Source organism: Manacus vitellinus, unplaced genomic scaffold (assembly GCF_001715985.3).
Source record: "Manacus vitellinus isolate BGI_N305 unplaced genomic scaffold, ASM171598v3 scaffold_0_pilon, whole genome shotgun sequence".
Classification (NCBI taxonomy): Eukaryota; Metazoa; Chordata; class Aves; order Passeriformes; family Pipridae; genus Manacus; species Manacus vitellinus.
In genome coordinates, this window is record NW_021938789.1 from 22,288,825 (window position 1) to 22,315,068 (window position 26,244).

General features: G+C 38.0%; 1 protein-coding gene across 2 annotated transcripts; it reads right to left on the minus strand.

The window, feature by feature from the left end:
* Positions 1-348: 348 nt before the first annotated feature.
* On the minus strand, positions 349-16,263 carry NMU (neuromedin U). Of its 2 annotated transcripts, XM_018079391.3 has the most exons (10): positions 15,993-16,263; positions 12,769-12,827; positions 9,009-9,056; positions 8,851-8,910; positions 7,518-7,547; positions 7,362-7,412; positions 5,333-5,407; positions 3,144-3,197; positions 1,756-1,795; positions 349-524 (listed from the first exon to the last, which is right to left on the minus strand). In XM_018079391.3, exons 1-9 carry the CDS (start codon positions 16,132-16,134, stop codon positions 1,760-1,762), a joined length of 555 nt encoding a protein of 184 aa, XP_017934880.2. In that variant the 5' UTR covers positions 16,135-16,263; the 3' UTR covers positions 349-524; positions 1,756-1,759. The 2 variants fall into 2 exon arrangements, with proteins under 2 accessions (XP_017934880.2, XP_017934935.2); XM_018079446.3 differs by lacking the exon at positions 5,333-5,407.
* Between the last annotated feature and the right edge of the window lie 9,981 nt (positions 16,264-26,244).

The following is a 26,244-nucleotide window of genomic DNA, read 5'->3' on the forward strand; positions in this document are numbered from 1 at the left end:
GACTGCCACAAGTCCATAGACTACAGCAAAGGAAGTATAGAGGGAGAAAACATCATCTTGAATATCAAACTACACTTTCTTTGGCCTGTCTAGATAAGCTGTGATTTTAAAGACTGCACAAATCACATATTCGGAAAAAAAAATCAATTTTTTGTATTTGTGTTGCAAACATTCTTATTCAAACAACTCTCTAGCTGAGTGCTTTTATTTAGAAAGGAAAAATTATTTACTTAAGAGTGTTGGTAGAGGCAATGTCTGTTGCATGCACACACTGACTTTTTACAGCTGAATTACATGTGGTTGTAAACATCATAACACTAGGAAACAAATAATTTTAATATGCTTTTAATATAATCAAGAAAGTAAAGAAACTTTTGAATCCTAAACAGAATCTAGTTTAAGAACATTTACATTCATTTGATTTTTAATTGTACATTAGTAACGAATAATTTTTGTAAGGAAAAGAGTATGTCCATGTACTCAGCATTCCTGCAGTATTAGCTCTAGGTGAGGAATCTAAAATCCTGAAAAATAAGAAAAAGCATTAGCTGTTGATTTAACACTTAGTATTTAAAATATGATAGAGGTATAAAATACATTAGAAAACAGAGCATTATATTGGTCACTGATCAGTAAACACTGATCAGTGTTTACAGAGTCACTGTGCTGTCTACCCTCTTGTATGGATCTGAATCATGGATCATCTACCGCCACCACCTGCGACCCCTAGAACGCTTCCATCAACGCTGCCACCGTACAATCCTAAACATCCACTGGTCAGATTATGTGACTAACATGTCTGTTCTAGAACAAGCATCGAGGTCATGTTGCTGAGAACACAGTTGCGTTGGGCAGGGCACGTCTCAAGGATGAAGGACCACCACCTCTCTAAGATCTTGCTTTATGGGGAACTTGCCACCGGCTGCTGCGTAAGAGGAGCCCTGAAGAGAAGATACAAGGACTCGCTGAAGCAACATCTCATCCTTGGCCATATTGATCAATATAACTGGTCTACTCTGGCCTCCAATAGGGAGATCTGGAGACACAGCATCTATAACGCTGCTGATGCTTTTGAGGAAGCACGCAGGATCACTCTTGAGGAGAAAAGACAATGCAGAAAGAATCGTGCTTTGCAGAATATACCATCCAAGGAGTCTTTCTGCTGTGCCTTTTGCAACCAGTCATGCCTATCTCGTATTGGCCTTTTTAGCCACCAGTGTGCTTGTAACAAACGTGGGTAGAGCCTTCCCAAATCTTCGTTCGCGAAGCCTAGCCATGGTGATGATGATGATAATATTGGTATTCTTTTTTGTATCTCTCAAAGTAGTTGAATGCTTTGAAATTAAACCCTGAAGTCTTTACTTAGTTTCAGTGTGAGTTTTATGTCTTTAAGATTAGGGGATTACCTCGAGGATGTCAGTTTACTTCTCAGTATGTATGTGACAGGTAGTTGGATCAGTTCTTTCTTACATATACTTATCATTATCATTAACTTTCCAAACTGTTTACAGTTCTTGCTGCCTGAAACACATCTGTGTTTTCTGTTCTAGGAACTGAGTACCTACAGTTTCTATTCACTTCTTCTGAAAATCAGTGTATTTAACACATCCGAGAGAAGTTTGTGGGTGGAAATCTAAGTTGACCCCACAGTTAAAAGCTTTCTGAGACTACTTCTCAACATAAATGTGGTGGTCTATATGTATAAAAATAAACTAATTTACATGTAAATCATGATTAAAAGTATTAAATAAATACCTCCTTAGCGAAAATCCACTGATCTCCTTCCATTACGTGGCTGAAAGAGAAATATTAAATAAGCGCTTTATAAAACTGACAGGATTTAGTAACAAAGCCCAGACAACTTAGTGTGTATAGAAATTGGCAAACTTCTCAGCTCTGTCAATGTGATCATCATCGAAGATACACCTGAGATAAGTTATTGTTTAAACTATATCTATCTCCGGAAGAGAATTATACAGTAAAATTTACTGCATATAGATTGAAGAATGAATTATACCTATTTTGTATGATTTTATAACTGGGAGAAAGCCATAAGAAGTCATTCTAGGAGATCATTATCCCTTATTCTTTTTTGCATTTTCTTAAAATGTGCTGATTGTTGTTATTATAACATTATAAGTGTATGTTTCTATTAACAACTGTATGTCACTTTTTGGTTTTAGACTGTGTTCTTTAGCACAGGCAAAGAACATTCTCCATTTTCACTATGGTCATTTTCAGAAATATTTTGCACTACTGAGGGACTCGATGCAATTTCTACTAAAGCTGATAAAAAATTTCTTACTGAGCTTTATAAGGATTTGCCTTTTACACTGGAAGCTTGAATGCACCAATATTAGTATTACTCAAAACTTTGGCCTGTCTTAACAACTATAAAGATTCAAGCCTGATACATAAGAGATACAAATTGATGCTCTTTTCATTAGAATCATAGAATCACTTAGGTTGCAAAAAAGACCTTTAATATCATTGAGTCCAACCCTAGCTCCATTCTTTTTAAAGCCATTAGCCACTTTCTCATTTAAGTAGAAAGAAATAGTAATCAAAATCAAGGGAACTTTTATTAAGTCTGACTTGCCATCTTCTCAGTTTTGTCAAAATGAAGTAAAAAGGCAACATGGCATAAAAGATGAACACAATAGATTCAGTCTCATGAGAATTTCTGTATTTAATGTCTCACCTTACTGGTCAATATATAAGGAAAACGGCAAGGTCAGCTAAAAATAGCTGTTTTAATACAGTGTGTAAGCATGGCACTGTATTTATATCATATGCAAATGCACCATGTTGAACAACACTTTAGAAAGATTGTCCAAGATGTCATATTTTCTAGAACTTTCTCTGAGAATTAAATACATAATAACCAATAACTTCTTAAGGTATAGCATGGTATCATGTATACACAAACCTAAAATTATTTTTAAAAATTCCTATTATGCCTTTATTTTAATCCAAGAAAAAGTCTGAAGCAGATCTTAAGTAGTCCTATACAGTGTAATGCTTTTCCTGAAAAAAGTTTCCTCAGTCATAGCAATTTTTCTGTAATTCATTGGTTTCTCTACCTTTTTTTTTTTTTGGTAGCTCATCACAAAATAAAAAAAAAAAAGTCAAACAAACCATACCCTGTAGAAGAAGTAGCCTCTGCTTTGAATCCCTCCAGGTCCTTGAAGTTCCTCCTGGAAAAAAAATATTTCAAATTATATCTACTGCTGTAAATTAATACATATAGACAGGTAGTTTATGTGCATTTTAAAAGTATTTCTTCAGTACTATGACACAGTCTTGCCCCTTAAGGAATGCTTTATGTGCATTTTTCCAGGTCAGTAACAAGAAGTTCATGTTGTCATGTAGAAACAGCAGAAAACATATGAATGGGGGCCAAATTCCACCTGAAGTTTTAGCTCAGCTCAGATTGCTTTAGAATGGTACTAGAAATGATGAGCAGCCTTTGCCTTTGACTTTCCAGGTTTCATTACCCAGACACAGCCACAGTGTCTTCATGGTGGTGGAGTCTCTACCGACAGAGTTGGCTTTTGCATCTTGCAGAAGGACAAGAGTGTAAAGTTTAAATATCAGAAGTACTTGGGATCCTCCCAAGAATGAGACCCCAGATTGTTCCCAGAGGTGTACCATTCCACACATCAACTCCTTCACACATTAACTCCCAAAGACCAGTGCTTATGATATCGTATCCTGTCTGTGCTGCACACATGGAGGAACAACTCTCTAGTGATCCATACAGCAAGGAGGGTAACAAATGATGGAAGAAAACAGAAATTCCATTTATATGTAACAAGTACAAGGAATGAAGTATCCAGTTGCTTTAATGAGACCTTCACAATTAGAGAACACCTAAGGTTAATTACAGTATTTTATTTGCTTCTGGTATCAGATACAAATGATGTGCCTGTCCTGCAGGTGGGGAGACAGGCCAATTGAGAAACAAAATAGTTCAAACCTTATGCTTACCAGAACACAAAATTTAGATGGCATTTATTCAGCAATGGTGGTATTTCTCAATTAAAAACTGGAGTCATATGTTCTCTCATATGATACCCAAATATCATAACCTGAGGTGTCATAGAAAGAAATCACTTTTATTATAATGCTGTGAGAAATGTGTGAAAAAGGATGACTCCTATCATTTTCAAACAAAGGAGTAGATTCAGTCCAGGGAAGCTTTCAAAGGAAATAGGGTTTAAACTATACGTAATTTTTGAGTCTTGATTTTAATTCTGACTTCAGTTCACCAGCTATAGCATTATACTCAGTTCCTTGCTGTATGTAAAAATCTGTATGATTTTTATTTATATTGCCCATCTCATTCCAGCATTAACAGGGTTTGAAATACCCGTCTTGGATTTATAATCTGTTCACTACTTCACTACTATTGGTTTTTTATATTTCAAAAGGATAAAAATTTTTCTGTCAATGGAGCCTTGTCCATTGCCATTGGAGTGTCTAACAGTATTTATATGTCATTCTTTTTCTACTTTTTCTATTCAAAATTGAAAATGGAAACAAAATAGACAGATGTTGCAAGTTTAGGAAATTATCTAGAACATAAAAAGAATGAAGAGTACAATTACTCATGAGGAATTGTGAATTTTGTTAATATATCATTCTCTGCTTACAGCCAGACACCTCTCAAACAAGTTTACATAGTGTTCCTGTTTGATTTCATGTCAGAAGTTTAGTATCAGAAAACAATTGAAGCTAAAAATCGGTCATTATTGTAACACTTTCCTTTTAAACTTCCAAGGGTTTGGAAATGTTAAAAAATAAATACATGCTCTAGTATATATGTACACAAAAATATATGTATTCATGAAGATGTATGATTATTTAGGATTTTATCTTAAAGCCTACCCTCTAGAAGGTATCTTGCTCAGTCTCATAGATTGACTTGCCAGCAAAATGCTTGTCTCTTCTTTTTAGATCGTATTCTATCAGGCAAGATGTATGTCAAGAGAAATCAAATCTGTGACAAAATCTTGTGTTGGTCCAAACTGGGAGGAATGAATTCAATAAGCAGGTTTCCTCCTTCACCCATCCACCTTTATAATTCCTCATCTAGTCAGGGAGAGAGGTGTAGTATGTTTATGTACATACAGCAGGTTCTGGTTTTCTTCCCAATATGAGGGGACAAAATGTCAGCAGCAAGATAACCCTTCCTGAAACACATTCCATGACACCAGTCAGGTAGTCCAATCAAAATATACGAGCAGAAAGGTCTACAACAACATTTTTAGAAGAGCTAATGAATAACAAAGTGTGAAAGCACAAGCAGGCAGAATTTAAGTTTACATACGTCCACTTTGTATCTCTTCAGTCTTCTCTCATTAAGCTGAGGAACGAGTTGCAGTAAAGGATGCAGGACAGACGACTGAGAGGACATGAAGACAGACACATGAACAACAATGAAATTGGGACTTGATGCAAAAAAAGTCTCTTCCCACAGTATTGGCTCATGGACCAAATATGCACCAAAAAAGGACCGAAGATGTTAATTGAGAAACTTTTTTTAACATTTTGACTTGACAACAAACAGGTACAAACATTTATACTATGGATGTGACTCACAGAGTGATGGAGGGAAAAGCCATGCATCCTCACCTTTACTAATTGAAAGTTCAGAACCATTTTCATACTACTGCAATTATTCAGACTTTGATCAGTCTTAGGAGCAGTATAGAGAGTATTTCCATATATTAACACTTCTATGATTTTCTACTATGGAAGTTAGCAGCTTCAACTTAAATGGCAGCAAGAAAAATTATTTGTTTTTTGCTAGAGAACAGTGTACAGGAGGGATCCCTTCTCAAGTGACATTTGTAACCATGGAACTGGTTACTATATCTAAGCTCCAATCATGAAATTCCTTGTGTTCACAAGACTTTAAGCCTGGAGACAGCCTGGTTAAGCACAGTGGCATTGTGTGCAGCCTAAGTGCCCACCCTGGCAAAACACAACCATGTGGGCTTGTGGAGAGACCCACAGTGAGAAATAAAGTAGAAAAACCCATGTTTCTTTAACTAATTTAGACCTTCAACTCATATAAACGTAATTTAAAAAAAAAATGCATTTTTGATACAATACTTCTTAGAAAGTAATGCAATGAAAAGAATCGTAATATATGGAGTAACTGGTTACCAAAGTGCTACTGTACTTAATAGATAAAATAAGCTTGCCTATTTGGAGCCAATTTTGCATTGGTCTGCCTAAGGTAGGCAATATGGCATCATAGCATCTAAAAAAAGTAGAAGTCTGATGTGAATGAAGGAATTTAAGGATATCCCAGCTGGTCACTTCAGCTCTGTCTCGTAGCCAGTGGATAGAGGTTATAAAGCTAAGGAATGATGGATCCCACCTAAGTTAGTATCTCCGAGAACTGGACTAGAAAATAGTCAACTGAATAGCTAAACCAAAAGTGAGAAAGCAGTAATCTCTGGGAGCAGCAGTAAAGGTATTCAGGATAGTGATGAAGTGGGATGCAGTAACCCTTTAAGCAGGAGAAGCAGCAGAACTAGTTCATTTCACTGTGCCTTGATTACTGTTAAAGCCTCCAAAGCATCTCTATCATGAAAACACTGACCACAATATCAGCAATATCACTTTCTAGGAAATACACTACATATTTCTGAAGAAATGTAATGAACAAAGCAGAAAAGGACACTAAGATGTAAGAATGATTGCTAAGAAACAAGAAAATATGAATATGTTTAGCTTTCTCAAAATCCTATGGTGCATAGATGCAGAGCATGTTTGCACTTTAAAAGCAAGAATGGATCACACATAGTTGAATTGCTGGTTTATGACAATACTTTTATAGCAACAATACTTGACTATGTTTTAAATCGTATTTTTCATTCAAAATACAATCCAAAGTTTGAGTGAGGCAAATACTATTTTGCCGGCTACATATTTATAACATGTGCAAATGAATTCATGCAGTTTAATTAATAATTAATAAAAATGTATTAAGAGTTCTTAATAGTTATGGTCATATTCTCAGCTCCTGTAAGTCCACATTGTTTCACTGCATATGCTATGTTCCAATAGCAGAAAAAGCATTTCACCTCATTCTTAAAATTTGAAACTACAAGATTAAGATTCAGTTGGCATTCCACAAATGTGTGATCAGGTTTGTTAGGGTATGGGGTTTTTTCCACACCTGTACAGTATTGATGATCCTCTCCCATGTTATTAAAACACCTTCTGTATCTTAAACATGCAACTCCCAGTCCCAAGCTTTCTGTACAGTTGGAGACACTACTGCAAAAAGGAACATTGCTTTGGTTTTATATACAAGCACATGTGTACTCACAAGGAGTACTTACCACGATGTCTGAGTTGCCCGAGTCATGAGTCTTAGAATAATGAAATAAGAACTGTTCAAAAAATTAAAAATGGAAGTTTACTACAAAACAGGGCAAGGGTGTTATGATCTTCTTGCCAATTTTAGTGTGATCGTAAAACATACATAGACATCTTACCCTCTTGGTGTTGTCTTTTTCATCTAAACCCTGTGGGAATAATTGGTAGAGAGGCTTTTATTTGTTAAAATAAAAACAGCAATGGACAGTTTTAATTACATCATAAACTTTTCAGTACTGGATTGTGTCCTAGGTTTATTTGTTCCAAAAATCCAAGCGGGAAAATTTTCCTTTCCCCTGTCACACTGTAAAAGAAGGTGTTGAAGGGGTGATTGACTATACAAAAGAACTAGCTGGCAGACCTGCATTCCAGGCTGATAGCTTTCTCTAAGGCTGGAGGGGGTGTATGGGGGAGCAGCTTTTCTCCCCTCCTCTCTTTGGAAAGAGACACTTCACTTTCTGCCTTAACAGAGGCAAGCGGTGTGTGTGTGTGTTGGACAAGCTCAGAGGCTGTTTTGCTCTCGACCTGGTCATCTGGCTGCGTTTCCGGCCTCGGCTTGCCTGCGTGCTGCCCTGCCCCAGCCCAAATCTGCTCAGAATTCATTGGAGAGTTTGTGCTCATCGACGAAGAAAGGGGAGCCCCGACCACAGCCAGCCGCAGACAGCGTGAGTTTAGTGCGAAGGAAACGGCCCTTCTTTCCCCTGTTCCCCTTCCCCAGGCTCTGCTCCTCCAGTGATCCAACAGCGCTCCTGCCAGCCGTGATTAGAATCGCACCAGAGGACAGAAAAGTATCGAACTGTTTCCTTTCTGGAGAGGACTTTTAGGTACAGGATTATTTTTTTTTGTGTGTGTTCTTTTGTTGGTTTTGCCTGTATACATATATCCTTTAATAAAGGGTTGTTATTTCTTATTTTTTCTGTACTTCCTTGATTGGAGCCTCTTAATTTTGGATTTACAATTGCGGAGAGAGGGGAGTTTGGTCTACCTCATAACTCATCCTCCTTAGCAAAACACTTCAGTCTCCTTAAACTGAGACAGATTGGAACATCATTCTTCCTTGACATATTATATGTCCTTGTTTATTAATGAAACTAATCTTTTCAAACTCTGTAGACAGCACTGATCACTCTGCCCTAGAAGAGGTAGATGTACATCCCTAGACCCTAAGCAAATTTCTTCTTCCCCTGAGAGCTCATAATTTTTCTTATCTAGAGCAGTAAAAACACCAAAAACTTTGTATCCAACCTGGAGATTATTTTCCAAACATTAATGTCTCCCTCTTATCTTTAATAGGTGTTGGATTCTGACACATAGCATTTCAGAGCAAAACCTGATAGTATTACTTCCAGTGCTAAGTGACATTTCAGATACTGGGTCCTCAGAATTCATTCTAGACAATGGCACAGTGATATCAGACTTCAGAAATGCTGAGTAATCTTTTGTGTGTTTTACCTGTGGTTTTGGGAGAAATCCCATGACCAAAAAACAAAGTTCTTCCAGTGTGCTGGACACCTAATGCAAAGAAAACATGAAATTAGGTATCACACTTCCAATTCTACTATGTATAACAAATAGTAAGACAAGTATAAAGTAACCTTTGTCTGACTCACCTGAGGCCCAGAATTTGTGGACAGGTAGGCAGAACATGCATCATCTATCTGTAAAAGTTCACACAGTCTTTTTTTAAGAAGTCAGACTAATAAAAAGAAGTGAAATACATATATTTTCATAAACAGTTCAGTACAGCTAAAGGCATGGCAAGTTTGTCTACTGTCAGACATCCTTATAGGTCCAACCATTAAATACTTTGCATTCAAAGGGGGTAAAAGGCCTTAACCACATAACTAAACCTCAACTTATACTTGTTTGATTGAACAAACATAAATATCTGTGTCCTTTATTCTCTTGACTGTAAGCTTCTCAGACTAAATCATATTTTAAATTATGATTGTTAATATATGGGGTATGGACTATGAACTAAAATCTCTTCTGCAATATCTTTGGATTATACAAAACTGTGCAGACAATGACAAAGCTAAAGTAAGTGATTCAATGATCAGTTCTCAAACACAACTCTTTCAATTGGATTCCAGCATCCCTGCAGCTGTATGATGCATACACCCCTTCAGTGATTATGATATGTGCCAGCACATCTTATGCATGCCAATCAATTTGTGTGAGTCAACAAGCAGCCAATATCTGGGGTTTGCACTGATTCCTATGGCAAATGAGGAGCACTTCTATCCCTGGAAGCGTTCAAGTCTAGCCTGGATGGGGCTTTGAGCAACCTGGTCTAATGAAAGGTGTCCCTGCCCATTGTAGAGGGGTTGGAACTAGATGATCTTTAAGGTCCCTTCCAACCCAAACCATTGTGTGTTGCATTCAGTTCAAAACAAATGTCTGTTTAGCTCTACAACTTATCTCCATAAATGGCCAAATGTCAACACCTGGGAAAAGCCTAAGACAAGATCAATGGTAAAGAAAAGCTCATGCTCTTCAACCACCAGCAATTTGTAATGCAAGCACTTTGAGTTGGAAGCAGGTCTTTGCAATAAGGCTCCATGAACCTCTGTGCCATGAATTTGACCAATATCTCTCTGATCTACATTATACTTTCAGCATCCACAGTGTCCCATGCCAACAGTTTCCTAAACATTGTGTGAAATTCTACTATTGTTTGTCTTCATCAGTCTTTTCAAAACTATCTTAATTCAATGCTGCCATGATCTTGTCTTGGAAAAAGTACTGCGTAAGTGATTCCTAGCCACCCTCTCCCTACTGCTCATAACCTTGTATTAATTACATCTTCCTTCTTATTGTCTCTTTTCTGAGATGAAAGAATCCCATAATACTGAATAATTTTTAGTGGAGTTATTATTAGAGAAGGAATAAGAAATGGAATAAAGGGTATTTGAATTCACGGAGGTAATTTTGCCAGTGCTGAAGGCTCAAAGTATTCTGTAAGGAAAAGAGAGGATCTCTGGCACTCATTATTAAACAGTTGCACAGTTTAATAATGATGGAAAAAAGCAGGTTAAATTTTTATTATATAACCTTAAAGTTGTATGAATAGTAACCTCCTTCAGCATGTGCTATTTTTTTTCCATTTAATATTTGATGTTAGATGCCAAAAATCTTGGCTGATTATCTTGTTCAAAGACTGCACAAAAAACATAAGTTTGTTTGGTTTATTTTAAATAGAGTAGACAATGCAATTGTTCTTACAATTTTATTATAGCTAAAAAGCCCTAAACGGCACTCTTTAGCAATGAGAGCATTAAAAGAAAAAAGCAATAAAAAAAATATTATGCATATCTGAGTACTTCAAGATGAGATGATTCATTTCTCTAGAGACAATCTACGAGAAAGCATTAGCAGATATAGTGGGAAAACTAATAGCTCACAGAATTCCCTTTTTAAATAGGCTTTGTTGGTAACACATCCTCTCCATTCTCTTTTCCCTTCAACTTGCCTATGTTTCTCTCTGGGTGTGTTAGTTCAGCTTCATTACTTTCAGAGTAAGAAAACATAGAGGGAAAAACCAGTCAATGAGATAAAACTAAGCTGAAGTCATTTGGAAGCCTATTTTAAAAGAAGTCTGTTTCTTAGCAAAAGATTGTTTGTGTTTATTTTTTTATTTGTTTATTTGCTTGACTCAGAACTACCATATTTCAGTAGCAGAACAAGCCAGAGACTGTGTTCGACACAATATAAGGCAAGGTATCTCTCAGGTAAAACTTTCATGGACAAACCAAGGGTTAAGGAAAAGCCAGAGTTTCTGTTAATTCCTTTATTAAAAAAAAAAATAATAGTTTCTATCTTTGATGCATCTTCTCTGTAATTTTCTCCCCTATTTCAGAAATGTGGCCTTAAGGCAGGGGATTACAAGTTATTTGGATTTGGTGAAATAACATAAAGAAACAAAAGGAACTGAGAGACAAGTAAAGAAACAAAATACTTAGTTAGAAAGTTCTCATATTTATAAACTCAGAGTCATTCCTGGAAAATACTCGATTTATTTAAAGGCAGGTCTTCTCCTGAATGATCCACTAGTAAAGGAGCAAACAGGGAAGAATGATTATTTTCACTTTGAGAAACTCCAGTGAACTAGTATGAGTGTGTAATCAGTTGACTGAGAATATATAGCTATGTATCTAATTCTTTCTCCTTAGACCCTTTCCAGTCCTGCATAATTCTTGCTACAATGGTAACTTTTATATTGCTTCTATTATATAATTTTACAGAATTTAGTATCTTATGTTTACCATTTTCTTCACTGAAATCAACAGGAACTTTGCTTTGTTTTCAGTCACCACAGGGACAAATCCTGTGTTACAGCTAGCAAATCTTATCAAGAAATGCAGAAATGTACAAAACAGCATTTTTAATCCAGAATGTAAATAATTGATTTTCAAAAACTCCTTATAGTTATCAGGATCTTACTTCCCAAGAGACCATTTTTCCCCAGGAGATAAATATCACTACGGCTCATTCAAGTGCCAATATGTTGGATTTTGAGTCAGTACTTCCAATATGAACTATGGGGAGATGACAGTAAGGGTAATGCCTCCTGTAATGGTCTCAATAGGAAGAAATTTACTCTCTGCATCAGCAGCCCTGATGAGTCACTTGCTTTCTAATGTTATCAAAAGCTACTAAATTAAATGTCAACACAATAATTGAAGGTTACAGCAACACCAGGGCATGCAAGTTGCAGGCTAAACCCTCTCCACATGTTATGCCCTCCCACTCCATCTGTTCCAAAAGGGCACAGAAGAGCCTGTATTAACATATATGTCACATCTCAGAGTCAAAACAAATGTTCATTTCAGAGATTAGAGTGGAAGTTATGATGCCAACTGTTAGCAAAATGTTAGAGCGGCTAATTGGCACAGTATATTATCTTTTACCTTTACTTAGTAAATTGAGAGGTTGGGATAGGATTAAATAGTGTCCCAGCCCTGTGTGCAGAACAGAAGATGAAAGAGGTAAGACCAGGTGAGTTGAAACAATTCCTGCATATAACATACAAAACTACCAGGCAGGACCATGTTTTTCTTCCCGGAACAGTGGCTGCCTGGTCATTGACAGTTAAGTGACAACTGTTATCAAACATAGCTCTCCATTGAGACAAGACAGTCTTTTCTCAGAATGATATCTCAACACTCAGACCCAACATCCTCTTGAAGCAACTGTTAAGAATCTCTGGAAAATTAGGTATTTCACCTCTTGGCTGATGCCAAGATAGGAGACACACAGGACTGGAAGAAAATGAACCTGAACTCCACGCAAGAGAAATAGTGAGGTGTGATTGTAGCAAAGATGGGCACAGAAGAAACAGGAGTATACCACATGGTAGATGATGCTTACCTCTTTCCAAAGCTGCAAATCCTCATCTGACTCAAATGCTTGAGGTGGCATCGGTGCACCTGGAAGCATAAACTGTGCTTAGCAATGCTGTCCAGTAAAAGGTCATTTGTATAAGTATCCTGTGTCAGAGATTTAAATAAAAACTCTGAACATGCTAGGATACCTAACACACTTACTAACTGCAAAGTCTGAGAGCTGCACAATCCAAGGAAGTCTGCTGCCTTGAGTGTTTTGGGATTTGTCCAGTAGTTTCTGCCTGCTGTATGTTAGCAACACAGCAGGACACTTCTTCACAAGTTCACAGCAGAGACAGATGTATCTCAGTGTGTAAGTTGTTCAGGACTCACTGAGGGTCAGGCTAGCATTAGTCCATTCTCAGTGACAAGCAGAAGGCAAGAAAATTTGCATGGCAGCCCTTGCATGTTAAGACCTGCTCAGGAAAGCACGTTCCAGTGCCTACAACTTTGCGCTTTCCAAAAACTCTGCTCACCTCCAGCACATGCAACGCAAGTTGAGAATCTGGATTCTACCTCTTGCCTTCTTGTATGCTACAACTAAATAATTAAACATGTGCTATGTAACATACACTTGCATATGAAGAATACCCGTGACATGAACAAGGTGTTTTTGAAAAGGTGATAGTACATGTGTAACTGGTATTGTTTTCTCTATTTGACATATGTGATGTGAAAAAGTTTGGTCCCTTAGAAGATTAAATGTGTTATTAATTGCACAATGCTGCAGTGATGCTGTGCTTGGCTTGGGGCAGCTTTCTCCATGTCTGTCCACCCAGGCTGCAGAACTGGAAGTCATTATACCAGGGTTCCTTCCAACTCAGTGCCCACAATATCCCCCCTTACACTGCCAGATAAAATAACAGTGTTGTATTTTTAACAGCAATGTATTGTTACAGCCTCTGTAAAAAATAGAAATAAGCATCACCAAATTGTGAGTATACTAGACACCACACAAGTATATCAGTGAGGTGTGGCAACTCCCCTGGGAGGGAGACTGGTGCTGGAGAGGGTCATGCTTTATCCGTACATGCCTAGCACCACAGGAAACACTACAAAGTTATCTAATTTACCCCCGTGCTCAAAGGTGCTGACCATGAGCCATGCTTAAACTGTTTATACACTGTTCTTAAAAGACCTCAGATTAATAGAGATTTTATAACCTCCTAGGAAGTCTAATACTATGTGTGGTCACATTTTTTTCAAGGTATTGAACTGAATTAAACAAAAAAAGAGGTGAAGGTAGACTTATCTAGAAAGGCCAGGCAAGGAGTGTGTGAATGCCCATCATGTTCGTTTGTTTTGTATGTACTCCTAATAACAATAATCACAACAGTAGTTAGTTTCAGGCATTAACAGATGGATTTCAAAACCACATGTTGGTACTGGCACAGACTTAAGGTGACTAATTATTCTGGATGTTTGCTTTCCCTTAAAAATAAGAATTAGACAGGCTCTTAATTTCACACTATACAGAAGTGGAATATTTTTTTTAAATCTCCAAGATGTTCACATAACAAGAAAACTGCTTTCCAGTTGTTTGTTTCATTTCAAGTAAAAATGCCAAATAAAGACACTACAGTTGTCTTACTTCATTTTCTACTCTTAAATTAGTGTATTCAAATTGAGATATTGCCTGGGACTGGTATCCTGATTGCAAAGAGTGGAACTGGGTAACAGTTCAAATTAGCACACCTTCCCCATCAAACCATTGCCTGCCTGTCTCTGAACACTGTTTCTGCCATTGCCTGGTTCCCAAGGCTTTTCAAGGGGAGCAGAAGATATCCATTCACCTGTAAGTCTTAGGGCAGCAAGAAAGAAAGTCTGAATATTACAGCTTGCTTTTTCTCCCCCCCCCCCCTTCAACTCCTGCAGCAGAAACTTTTGGGTCAGAGGAGGGAAATTATTTCACCAGCTCTCAAGTTTTCTGAATCCTTCTCCACTTATTCAAAAACTCTTATTTCATTTCATGTATAGTCCCATCTGTTTTGTGCTCACATGTAGGACTGTGTTCCTCCAAGGGCTAAGCAGTGTCCCTTCATCACCCTGTCCAGAACAGTGCTGCAGTCCCTACAGGACTTCATTCATTTACACACATACACACACAGTGAAACATTAGGTTATTTTGTAATATACTCAAAATAACTATAGGGGGAAAAAACCAAACAAGATAGAAGAGAGTGCTATTGAGAAAAGCAATCCTATTCAAAAGGCATATGGAGGAGGAAATCCTCCTACAAAATCGACATTGTCCACAATACATTTACTCTTTCGTCCTTCAATTCTGCCAACTTTTAAAATCTCAACTTCTTTCAAGGCAGTAGAATGCCAGATGCACAACCTAGACTCACATCTTACATCTTCTCATCCCTCCATTGCTCTCCCTAAACCAGCTCCTGGCAATCACTGTGTAAGAAAAATAATTAAATACTATGCACCATTGCCCTTTGCTGCCCTCCTTTTCCTTTCCTCCCCTCTTCCACTTCTTCAGAATTTATTTTTAACATGATATTAAGTATACTGTACTTAGATTTCTTTAATTGTTGGTATTTAAAAACGCAACAAATCAGAACAAAAACTCACAATTAAAACAACCCACACACATATAATACAAACAAAATGGAAATAATCCTTGCATAGCATTTTGTGACGTTGCTTCACTAGGTGCTAGTAGTTAATCTGTCTGGGGTGGGAAAATACAATAAGAGAGTATGGTTTGTTAAGCAGCCCATCAGTCCTTTCACAAGCACTCCCTGATACAAAAGTAGCACCTTTTAGGATTTCTATTCCAATAAATATTGCTCCAGGTTGAACTAAGTGACTGCCAGAAGGTCCTAAATTTTCCTGTAATTCTGTGATACATCTTGTTTCTTTTCTTTTCTCACCTTTCAAATCAGAGTAAATGACATTTAAAATTAAACCCCTTTTAACAGAAGTCAATTCTCTAAGTTGCTGGAGTGCAATTTTGGCAGGACAGAGTAATCCTCCCGGAATATGCGAAGAAGCCTCCCAGACCAACCCCTGAAACTGCTCCCAGCAGCTGCAACCCTCCAGCGCATCCTTACACACACACCCCCACCCCGGGGCACCCAGGCAGCGGCTCGCTCCGCACCCCCGCAAGGCTGGCAGGCTCTGGGGGCACCCCTCGCTCCTCAGATAATGTGCAGAGCTGGCAGAGCAGGAAGGGCTTGCGAGGGGGATGCTCCTCACCTTTGCAATAAGACATCGAGGAGGCGAGGAGGAGGAAGAGGAGGAGAAGCGGGGATCCGGGCAGAGCCGCGCCGTCCCCTGCCTTCCTCAGGCTGCGCTGGGGGGTGGCCGCGGGGGGCTGATGGTGGCAGAGGTGTCCCATGCCCGCGGAGTGCCCGGCGCCGCCGCTCTGCCAGCAGCTCTTCTGGGCATGTCCCTGCTCCCTGCCCCAACTTTTTAAATCTCCCCGACACGTGGACGAGCCCCAGCCTGGCTCGGGGAGGGCTGCCCCGCACCCCCCAGGACCGGCCCCACTGCCGGGGCGTGACTCACCTCGCTCCGCTCCGCTCCGCCCCGGGGGTAGGTCCGCTGGGACCGCGGCTGGGGCGGTGGATGTCCCTCATTAGCACGGAGGGAAGGGGCTGGCCAGGCTCCAGGACTGTATTAAACCCCCTCCTTAAGAAAAATCCATGTTTTAGCCCCTCTCCCCCCTCACCCCCCGAGCCCTGGCAGGAGCCGCGGTGGCCGGCGTGAAAAGTGCTGCTTCTCCCCTGCCGTGCCCGGGCTTTCGGAGTGATGAAATGAGTGTGACAAAGGGGAGAGTTCGGGCACTGTCCCAGCCTGGTGTGGGAGAGAGAAGGGGGTGATGTAAAGTGGGGAAATCGGACACAGATTTGCTCCCAACTAGCTGAACTTGGAGTAAAAACTCATGGATATTGCATGTGGGAGAAGCGGTTGGTGCCTGGGATGTGGGGCTCTGAGGATGTTGCACCCCTCTGCCTTGGGACCCGCTGACTGGTCGCCGAGTTTTCTGAAGATTCCTCGGCTGTAGGGGTGTGACTGACTTATGATTTTCCCTATGCTTTAAGTATACACGCAATGCCACACCACGAAACAGAACTCAGTGATGTGGTAATATTTAGTGATTCAAACCTAATACTGTGCTTAGCAAGGTATTTTACACTAAATGCAGCTGCAGACCTTGGTCTCAGGTGTTATTTATCCCTGTAGACAACAAAATCAACTATATTATAAGATATTCAAAAGTACACAGATCCCAAATCTGTTTAAGAACTTGAGCAGCATAGTCCAGACATCCCTGAAGCACAGCAAGTCCTGGTTACCAAAGTGGCTACCAGCATCTGCCAGTGACTCTTGCTACCAGATCCAACAAATGATACCCACTCCCAGCAGGATGCTCTGGCTAGTGCTGAACTGCTCCTCACACCCAGCCCAGCAGCAGGGTCTGACTTTGAGGAGTGGTGCATGTCTGACTGTCTTTGCTTCCTCACCATTTGCTACCCAGCAAGATCCCGTCCAGCTGAGGTGCTGCTCCAATGCTGTGGAGAGCATTTCAGGACAGCAACTCCCAATTTACAGTCTATTATTTTTTTCCCCTCTTTTTTTCCATTCGCTCCTATTTTTTGCTTGGTTGCTTTTTTTCTGACTGTCAAAGGAAATGGTACATCACAGTCCAGCAACGAGATAATGATGAAATATTAGAGATTGTCATTTTCCAAAATGAATTGCAGTTCTTTTTTACTGTTTCAGTGGGATTTGACTGGGGACTGAATAGTGTGTGGTGGAATAAATCTGCCTGACAAAAGCAGTCACTGTTATTGTGAAACAAAAGAAAACTTTGATTTATAGATGGTTTCTCTTTGCTTTTATCCATATCAGGTGCACATGCTACAAATTGGGCTCTGCCCCCCTGAACACTTTAACAGGCTATCAAAATTGTGGAAGCTTTGCCAAGCAGTGTGCTAAGATGCTATAAAATTATCTTAGTAATAGAAGCATCTTCTTTATAAGATTCAGTAGCAAAGCTTTCCTTTATACAACTAAACACAGAGCTAATCCTTATGTCAATGGAAAGTTACTTATTAGACCAGTACATTAATTAAAGAAGCCTGTATTTTGTATCTATGATTGTATTTATATCTACCTAATTAAAAGAGTTGTTTTAAAATGATCTAAAGTGAGGAATTGCATTTAGTTCTGGGTTTTGTTACTAAAAACAGAACACATTTATTTTAAAAGAATTATCATAAATGTGAAGTCATCAGTGCTGAAAGATATCTGCCTAATCTACTTTGATTTAAATACATGGATCAGTGTCCCGAGCTTTGGCCTAAGAAAGGATTTAATTTGTTATGCATTTTAATTATTACATTCTTGTTGAATATTTAATAGATTGTGAAATAAAATAAATTAGTCTTTTACAATTTGAGAATGGGATACCTGTAAATATTCTGCACCTGTTGAATGGTGCAGAGTGTTTTAAGAATAGTGAGAAAAAGATACAACTTGAATTAAACTTTAGTTTCAGGTGAAAGGGTTCTGATTAGCTCAGAAGTTACATTTTTGCACAGTGTGTTTTAATACTGAAAAAGCCTGCTTGCTCAAAAAACATATTAGGAGATTTTGAAGATGATGTGAAAAAATTTCCAGGTAGAAAAATTCTGGTCTTCTATTTATCTAATACTTCTCTCTTACTTGGATTTGTATTGCTCAATAATCTTTCATCTGAAACTGAATTTTGTTTTCAGCGGATTCCTGTTAATGGGCAAAATCGGTAGGCATTAAACACGCAACCCTATTTGTGCCATGAGTTACATTGTCCGAATCCTTGCAAGCTACAGTCCTCCAGTACTTCCAATCCAGTAGGGACTCTATTTCATTTTCAACTATGCCTCTCTTAGTAAGTGTAGTTTTGCATTTCCTGACACATGGGTAAGGTAAACTGATTTGGGCATAACTGTAATCCTCTTTCTCATATACTAGAAAAAACAATATAACTTGTAACAAAAATGTACATTTGTACTAAGCCCAAACTCTATCTTATACCAGGACAATATTTCTACTGAAATATGTGCAAATTTTGACAGAGCAAGTTCTCCAAGCTTGAATCTTACTGTAGAGGAGGCTTGCATATCTTAAGATGGTCACCTTTATGCAAGGAACTCTCTAAAGTTCAAGTAAGCATTCTTGTAAACAGGAGACAAAATACATCTTTCTCTATTGTATCTGGTTTGGTTTTGTTTAATTGCTTGATGAAATTAATGTTACACTATTGCAGGAACAAAACACATCCTCATTAAACGAATAGCTTGGAGGATGTTTTGGATGCTGTAATTAGCTTCTTTGAAATATTTATGTTCTTCCTAATGTTGCTTGAATAAATGTTAATTATGGCTAGTAGAAAGGAAATCAAAGAGCTGAGTATGTGAAAACATCATCATCTCTGTCTTCTGCGAAGGCAAGGTCAGGAGGTACGTCACTGAATCCACTCACTGCATACACGCACACACAGCCAGTGAAGAGGTCAATGCATGCTGTTTTTTCTATGAATTTATTTTAATAAAACTTATAAGAAATCATTCGTCCTACATCTGAACGTAAGCATTAGGAGAACTTTTATCCATACTGCACTTTCTTCACCATAATATTCCAGACTTACTGGACAGTGCTTGAAATGGCCCACTTTGTGTGGGCAAGCATGTTGATGTTTCTCACAGCTTCATATGGCTCGATAAATAATTTATCAATCCTTCTGTGCAATGGACAGGTTGTGCACATTGATTTTCTTCTTATCTGTTTATGTTCTAGGGAATGAAAATTTTGTGTAGCAAAATTAATGCCTGCTTAGATATTGCATTTCTTCGAGGTATTCTCTCCATTTATTACTAAGAATGCATAGAAAGTTGGTATCAGAACAGAAAAAGATCCACAAAGAAAAGTCAATGGAAAGTCAATTCAAGAATCAGTATCTCTGAACAGGCTTTTATTACAGTGTTGATTTAACACAAAGAGATATTTCCTCAGTAGAAGTCTTTTGGAATATCTCCCTACAAATAGAAAGCAAACAACAAAACCCAAGCCATATAGGGTATGATAGGCCCTACGTTTTCTTAGAATATTTCTTTTTTATTTTTATCCAAGATAATGCCTTAGCTCTTCCTTTATATAAATGACCCTCTTATGAATTAGATCTTGCCTGAACTACGGGAAATGAGGACAAAAAACCCAGCCCCTGTGCTAAGAGAGACTCCACTAGGGAACAGTGATGGGACTGATTGCAGTAAGTATAAGGGGCTCTGTAAAAGTTCCAGAATGTTTTGCATAAAAAATTCCTTGTGTAAAAGAGAGACAGTTGAACCCTTTAATGACTAAAGAAAATTTACTCAGCAGGTGACAATGACTAAATTCAGCAAAAACATGATGATCTTTCCAAAATGGAGGCTACCTGTGGGTACCCAGTACCAATGTGTAATTTTTATGGACTTGCATTTGTTTTAGAAGTGGAACTGGTCACAGATGATAAATCTTTCTCACCACATTCACACCATTTTCCAAATTTTCCACCAACATTCATCATTAATTCCACAAAAAATATGGGACTAGAAACAGAACAGTTTATTTGTTTTATGAAGTCTTGATGATTGTAAAAAAAATATAAATTTCTGTTCAAAGGAAAGCAATAGTTCCTGCTATCATTACTATGTTAGAAGTATGGTTGCATAAATTGTTTGAAAAAAGGCTAATCATCAAGATGCTTCCATCTCGCTTTTCTCTAATACATAGCAAAACAGATCAATGGCTGTGATGATTCCCCCTTTACCTGGGGGAAGAAAATTTTGAGTACCCTGTGAATTATTTACACATAATTAATAAAACAATAAAACCTCAATATTGTTTTCAGAATCTACAGGTTTTATAACTGAAAAGACTTTAAGCAAGTCAGTAAAGGAGTGAAGGTGGGTGAGTAACGACATTTAGAAAATGTCATTTTTGTCTTCCACGTAGTTGTGAGATGAGTTGGTTTTACAATGGGATCATTTCTCTTTTAAAGAGAGACAAACTCATGTTGTAACTTCACAATGGTTTAGTATAATTTTTTCACAACATGCACATAAATCCAGCAGGAAGGAAGAATCCCAAAAACTATGTTTATAAAGCTTATATTTTGCCAAATAACTCCCATGGGCTTCAGAAAAAGTTATATAATTCAGGCTGAGTTTGATACATTGTCTAAACTCTAACATTTAACCATAAGTTTCCTATATGTTTCCATAACTGATGCTAACTGCAGGAAATTTCTTTGCACACATGCAACGTGTAAGCACTTGCTTGAAAGTCTGAAGGAAAAGACCATAAGGAAATAATTTGGAAAAATGGGCTAAAAACCCCTGTCTTCCAGCCGGAATCATTTGGAGATTCTCTGCCTAAAGCGTTAAGCGATGGGATCCCAGTGCTCTGCTGCTTGGCCTGTTTATCTGTTAACCATCTTCCTAAGACCAAGGCACTTGTTAATTCCACTTAGAAATCATATTTATTAATAGAGCAGAAAACAGAAACGTAATTCATAGACTTTTTTTTTAATGTCAAAATAATGGTAAACAAAAAACAATTGTAGCAATCCCTTCATTTTCCCCCGAGCACCACCAAGCTGCTCTTACTGGATTTATGTGGGTTAACCAGCAAGACAGCTTATCTGACAGAATATTATTTCTGGACAGAGCCTGCAACTGTTTTTTTGTTCTAGCAACCACTGAATGCAGAAGAATGCCAAAACCCATCAGTAGAGTCTTTGCCCTCCAAACCTCAAAGCTTGAGAAATTTCTCTTTGCTTAGTTTTAGGATTTTTTGAGTCTGTGATCTTGGTAGTTTATTAACTAATAGTTTTCTGTGCAAAATTAGATTTTGGAAGGCAAATTCTTCTCTTCTCTTGAGATCAACTGCACTGTAATCATAAGTCTACATGACAATGTCTTGAAAACCATCACAAGGAGTGTTTTGTAATGTGTCTTAACTGTCTAATTCCAGACAGCATGATCAACCACCTGAACTTTTCAATGGCTTTACGATAATTAACTAACTGCAACTTAGAAATTACTAAAACCTTTTGTACGTACCATATTCTTTATTATCTTAAAAACTGAGTAGTTTTCTACGCAGAATGAACAAATATATCACTGTTGATCAGCTCAGCATCGCTTCCCCATCTCTTCCAGATTTTGTTGAAAATCCTCTCATTATAAATCTGTCTGCTCATAATATATGGTGGGTCACATGGGTTCCTCCTGGAAAAACAGAAGGTGACTTCCTTATGAAAAATGCTACTTAACAGGAAGAAACATTTACAAATGAGTGGCAGCTCTCCCCACAACAGCATCTGCACCACTCTTGCGCTCTCCATCTCAAGTGACAGTTCTGGAGTAAGCAAGATCATTATTTGTTATTCTTATCAAGGAAGTGAGCCCATAAAGACTATAAAAGAATAGTAACTTAATATTTTAACATATTTGAATAGTTTAAAAGTTGCAAACATGACAGGAGAAAGGTATGTTTTCCTTTGGGTTTTTTTGTTTGTTTTAGTTTGGTTTGGTTTTTTATTTGTTCGTTTGTTTTTTTAAATGCACTTAGAAATTTAGAACAAACTCATTTTACTTGTCAGGAGGAGCATGGCAGTGTCATATCCTTCAGGGAAAAATCAATCCCATCTATACTAATGAGATTTTCCTTTCTAAATTCTTTTAATTCTGATTTCATATTGCTGTCTTCCCAAACAAAAGAACTCCTCAAATACACACATCATCTATGTAAAAAAAAACAACCAGTTTTACAGGCAACATGAGGTTTTTAAAAAGTTATTATTTGTTGCTGTTGTTGAATATCAGCAATGAATACTGCCGAAATCAAGGATGACAGAACAATTCCAATCAAACCATGAAATTGAGAGCTCAAAAAAAAAAAAATTAATGAATTAATTCAAGCAGTGCATGCTTAAAAATAGAGGGTTTTTTTTTTCAAATGGGCTGCAAGCTGACAACAACTTATCAAAAGAAAAATTATCAGCCCAAAGCATGGCAGCTGAAAAAGAAACAGGCTACAATGCATAATACTATATAACAGGCTATAAAATAGGAATAATATATACTAGACTGAATTATGTCTTTTCTTGAGGAGACACAATGAAATTCTCAGCACAGATTATTTAACAAATATTACTAGGAAGGAGGTTGCGTAGGGTTTAAAAGGACTAGAGCACACTTATCTCTCCATAAGATAGTTTACTATTTCTGCATACACTGGCACAAAGGGGACATGTGAAGGTTATTTTCAGACTTGCCCTGGGCTGAGCATGGTTTTTACATAATAATGTGATATAGTCTTTCCCAGGTGAGAAGTCAATGTAAGGCACTGCTAAATCAAAATTAAAACAGTATGGAACTTTCCTGCAATAAGCAAGTTGAGACAGAAAGCAATCAAGGCCCAAATCTACTTTTTGAATAAGGCCCAAATCTACTTTTGAATTACATTCTGGAGATGCCAGCATTAAAAGGACTCTCCTTTGAGATGAAAGTCTTAGCGTTGCTCTCCTGAGTAACAACCACGCATAAAAAGGCCTAAAAATTTCAGTCAGTAAATTTCAAACTAACATCCACAGTCCGAAATCTATTTGTAATTGTTAAGGAACTGAAATTGCTTTACAACAATTTTTCACGTTTAAGGTTAGCATTGTTTAAGGTTTAAACAAAGCAAAGTTTATCTGAGGTTGAAACACTATGTAAATTAATGGGATTCTTGAAAATAAAGGTTCAAAGAATAATTGCCCTCAGTGACATATAATCCTGTTTCTTTTGTCCTTTCTGGACAATCCTGTAATAACCCAAAGAACACAGGCAACCATCAGCTCCATCGGGAGTGACCACACGTTGATGCTTCTGAGCTTTGCTTTTGCTGGGCTTGTTTTCACTTGTAGCAGATTTTTACTGACAGATCAGCTGAATCTCATTACTTTGAGAAGTCATGCTTCAGGAAGTGAACACCTTGAAATGTCATGACCTTTCCCTGACAAGAAAAAATGTCACCAAAGAAAACGCAATAGGAGTGAAAGACGGAGACTCGGTATCACAATTAACAAAAGCACATTTACTGTACTATAACAAAGTAATAGACTTTTAAATGGAAATACAATTTCCATTGAATGGCAGGTATAGAATACATGCAGTGGTTTATCAGTTGGTCAGTCCCTTATGAAAGAGCATCTACTGCTCTGTTACTCTGGTTTCACACAGGTGAAGCAGTGAACTGATGGAGCTACACTAACTTTAAACTGAGACCAAATCAGTTATTAACATATTCTGTTCTGGAAATTTTTGTTTTAAAGCAACTGTTGCAGTGTATGTCACAGTTGGAGACTTAACATTTCACTAGACATTTCACTAGACATACGTGACACGATAACACCTGACATTAGTATCTTGTACTGAATGCTCAGAATCTAGAGACACTTTCTATATTTTTATATATATATATACAGTATTTTATGCTGCATATAGAGTTTTTTAACTTTTTTTTTGTACAATAGATGTTTTGTAGAATTTTGTACATAGAATATTGCATATATAATATTCTATGCTACATATAGAGTTTTTCTCCATCTTCCTCCCAAATAGCAGTAAAAATTTTGAAGCTGATGTAGAAAGGCAATGACACACCAGCATTGACTTTCCTTAGTGGCCAGCACCATCTCTGACACGTTAGGCTGGAATTTGCAGCAGGTCTCTCAAAGCTGACCAAGGTGCTGGGCAGACAGCTGAAGGCGAGCACAGTTACAGAGTGAACTGCACTGTTTTCTGAAACCAGCCTTTTGTTATGCAGTTATCACCGTGTGTAGAATGATATAGCCTGATAACAACCCAAACTTATGAAGCTGAAATGAAAAGTATTACTGACAAAAGTAACAGTGAAATTCCATAGAAGCTGCATGGAAATATTCCCTAGTCTAATTGTCCAGACAACTTCTGTTGTCATTAAGTTTTTGTTCATTTGTAAATCTAATCTTTTAATGAAATTATTAGAAATACAGTTAAGACTCAAATAATACTAATGCACTGGCTGAAGCAGCTCAAGAGGTATTTACAGGGCTGCTACACATTGGCTGGTGTTCAGGCCCCAAAGAAGGATGCACAGCAGGAAGTCATCTGGTCTCCCCTCTCCTGCGTGCTCATCCCATGCACTGGTGCAGTACAGGGCCATGGGCCTCAAACATTTGCAAACTTCTACCCACTCACCTATGGAAAGGCTCTGCCTTTCCTCCACCCTACAAACTGTCAGTGGACCCTTGTGGGAAGTTACAGGATAATTCCTTCTCTCTTTCTAATGAAGATGTGATTCATCAAACTCCATCTGATGCAGAAGAAAGTTGGAATCAATCTACAAAGAGCAGTCAAGCATGGGGAACAGGCTTCAGGTATTGATGATGGTGTGTATTTGAGGTGAGACTAAGAGCACTCCTTTTTAAAGGAATCATGGTTACACATTTGGCAGTTTTATAAGTTTTATTAACAATATTTTGTTTAAGTAGTGCTGTTTTAACCCAAATGCATTCACTGAAAGAGTAAGAAGGCAATGCCCTTCCTTGTCTGGACTATGTTTTTCTGAAATCTCGTGTGCATTTTCCAGTTCCATGGACAAAAAAGTTTGTACAGGATAGTACTTCCACAGCAACAGATACTTAAAAAGGTTAGCTACTTCTAGTCTCCCCCAGAAAGGAAGATAAACAGAGTACTTTTCTCAAATACAGAAAATGAAGCTAGAAATTATTTGTCAAAGGCCAACAAGGACAGCCATGTCAGGTTTGAATGCCCTGGCTCTTGTTTCAAAACATGGAAGCACATACTTTTCCCCCAGTCAATAAAAAAAGAAGAGCACAAACCATGACACACACTCTACATTAGTTAGCTATAATTAACAGGCAGGCAAAAAAGAAACAAGAGATGAAAAACTTCCTTAGACTGGGACAAGGCTCTGTACACATTCAGGAGACGCCTACATGGGAAAGGGGAGTGGATCCCTCTCTTTGCTGTTTGCAAAATAGTTTGGAGGGCAGGCAGAACTGATGAGAAACCACCGGTAACATCAAGTGATTATTATGCCCTGGTTGCCTCTACAGAAAAACTGATCACTGTCATTTGCAATTTTCCCTTTTCAGAGGGAATGATTTCATGACTTTCCATCTTAATCTTTTGGTCTCTTTTGGGTTTGAAGTGCTACATTATCTTAATTTTGAAGTTTGATTCAGAAGTGGCAGTTCGGATATCATCTTCTACAAAAATTAAAACACTGCAGACATTTTGAATTGATTCAAATTGCTCTGTACATTTCCAGATTAAAGGTCTGTAAAATTGTCAATGCTCTGTGTGTTAGACAGGCTTACAGCCTTTCCTAGCCTAAGGACACTTAGCCTTCATGCTCATGTAGGTTT

Excerpts from the sequence above, each read along its gene's own strand:
- NMU (XM_018079391.3), bottom strand. The coding sequence starts at position 16,134 with ATGGGACACCTCTGCCACCATCAGCCCCCCGCGGCCACCCCCCAGCGC. Across the intron at positions 9,057-12,768 it reads ATTTGCAGCTTTGGAAAGAG|ATAGATGATGCATGTTCTGC; the intron begins GTAAGCATCATC and ends GAACTTTTACAG. Across the intron at positions 7,548-8,850 it reads GATTTCTCCCAAAACCACAG|GGTTTAGATGAAAAAGACAA; the intron begins GTAAAACACACA and ends TTATTCCCACAG.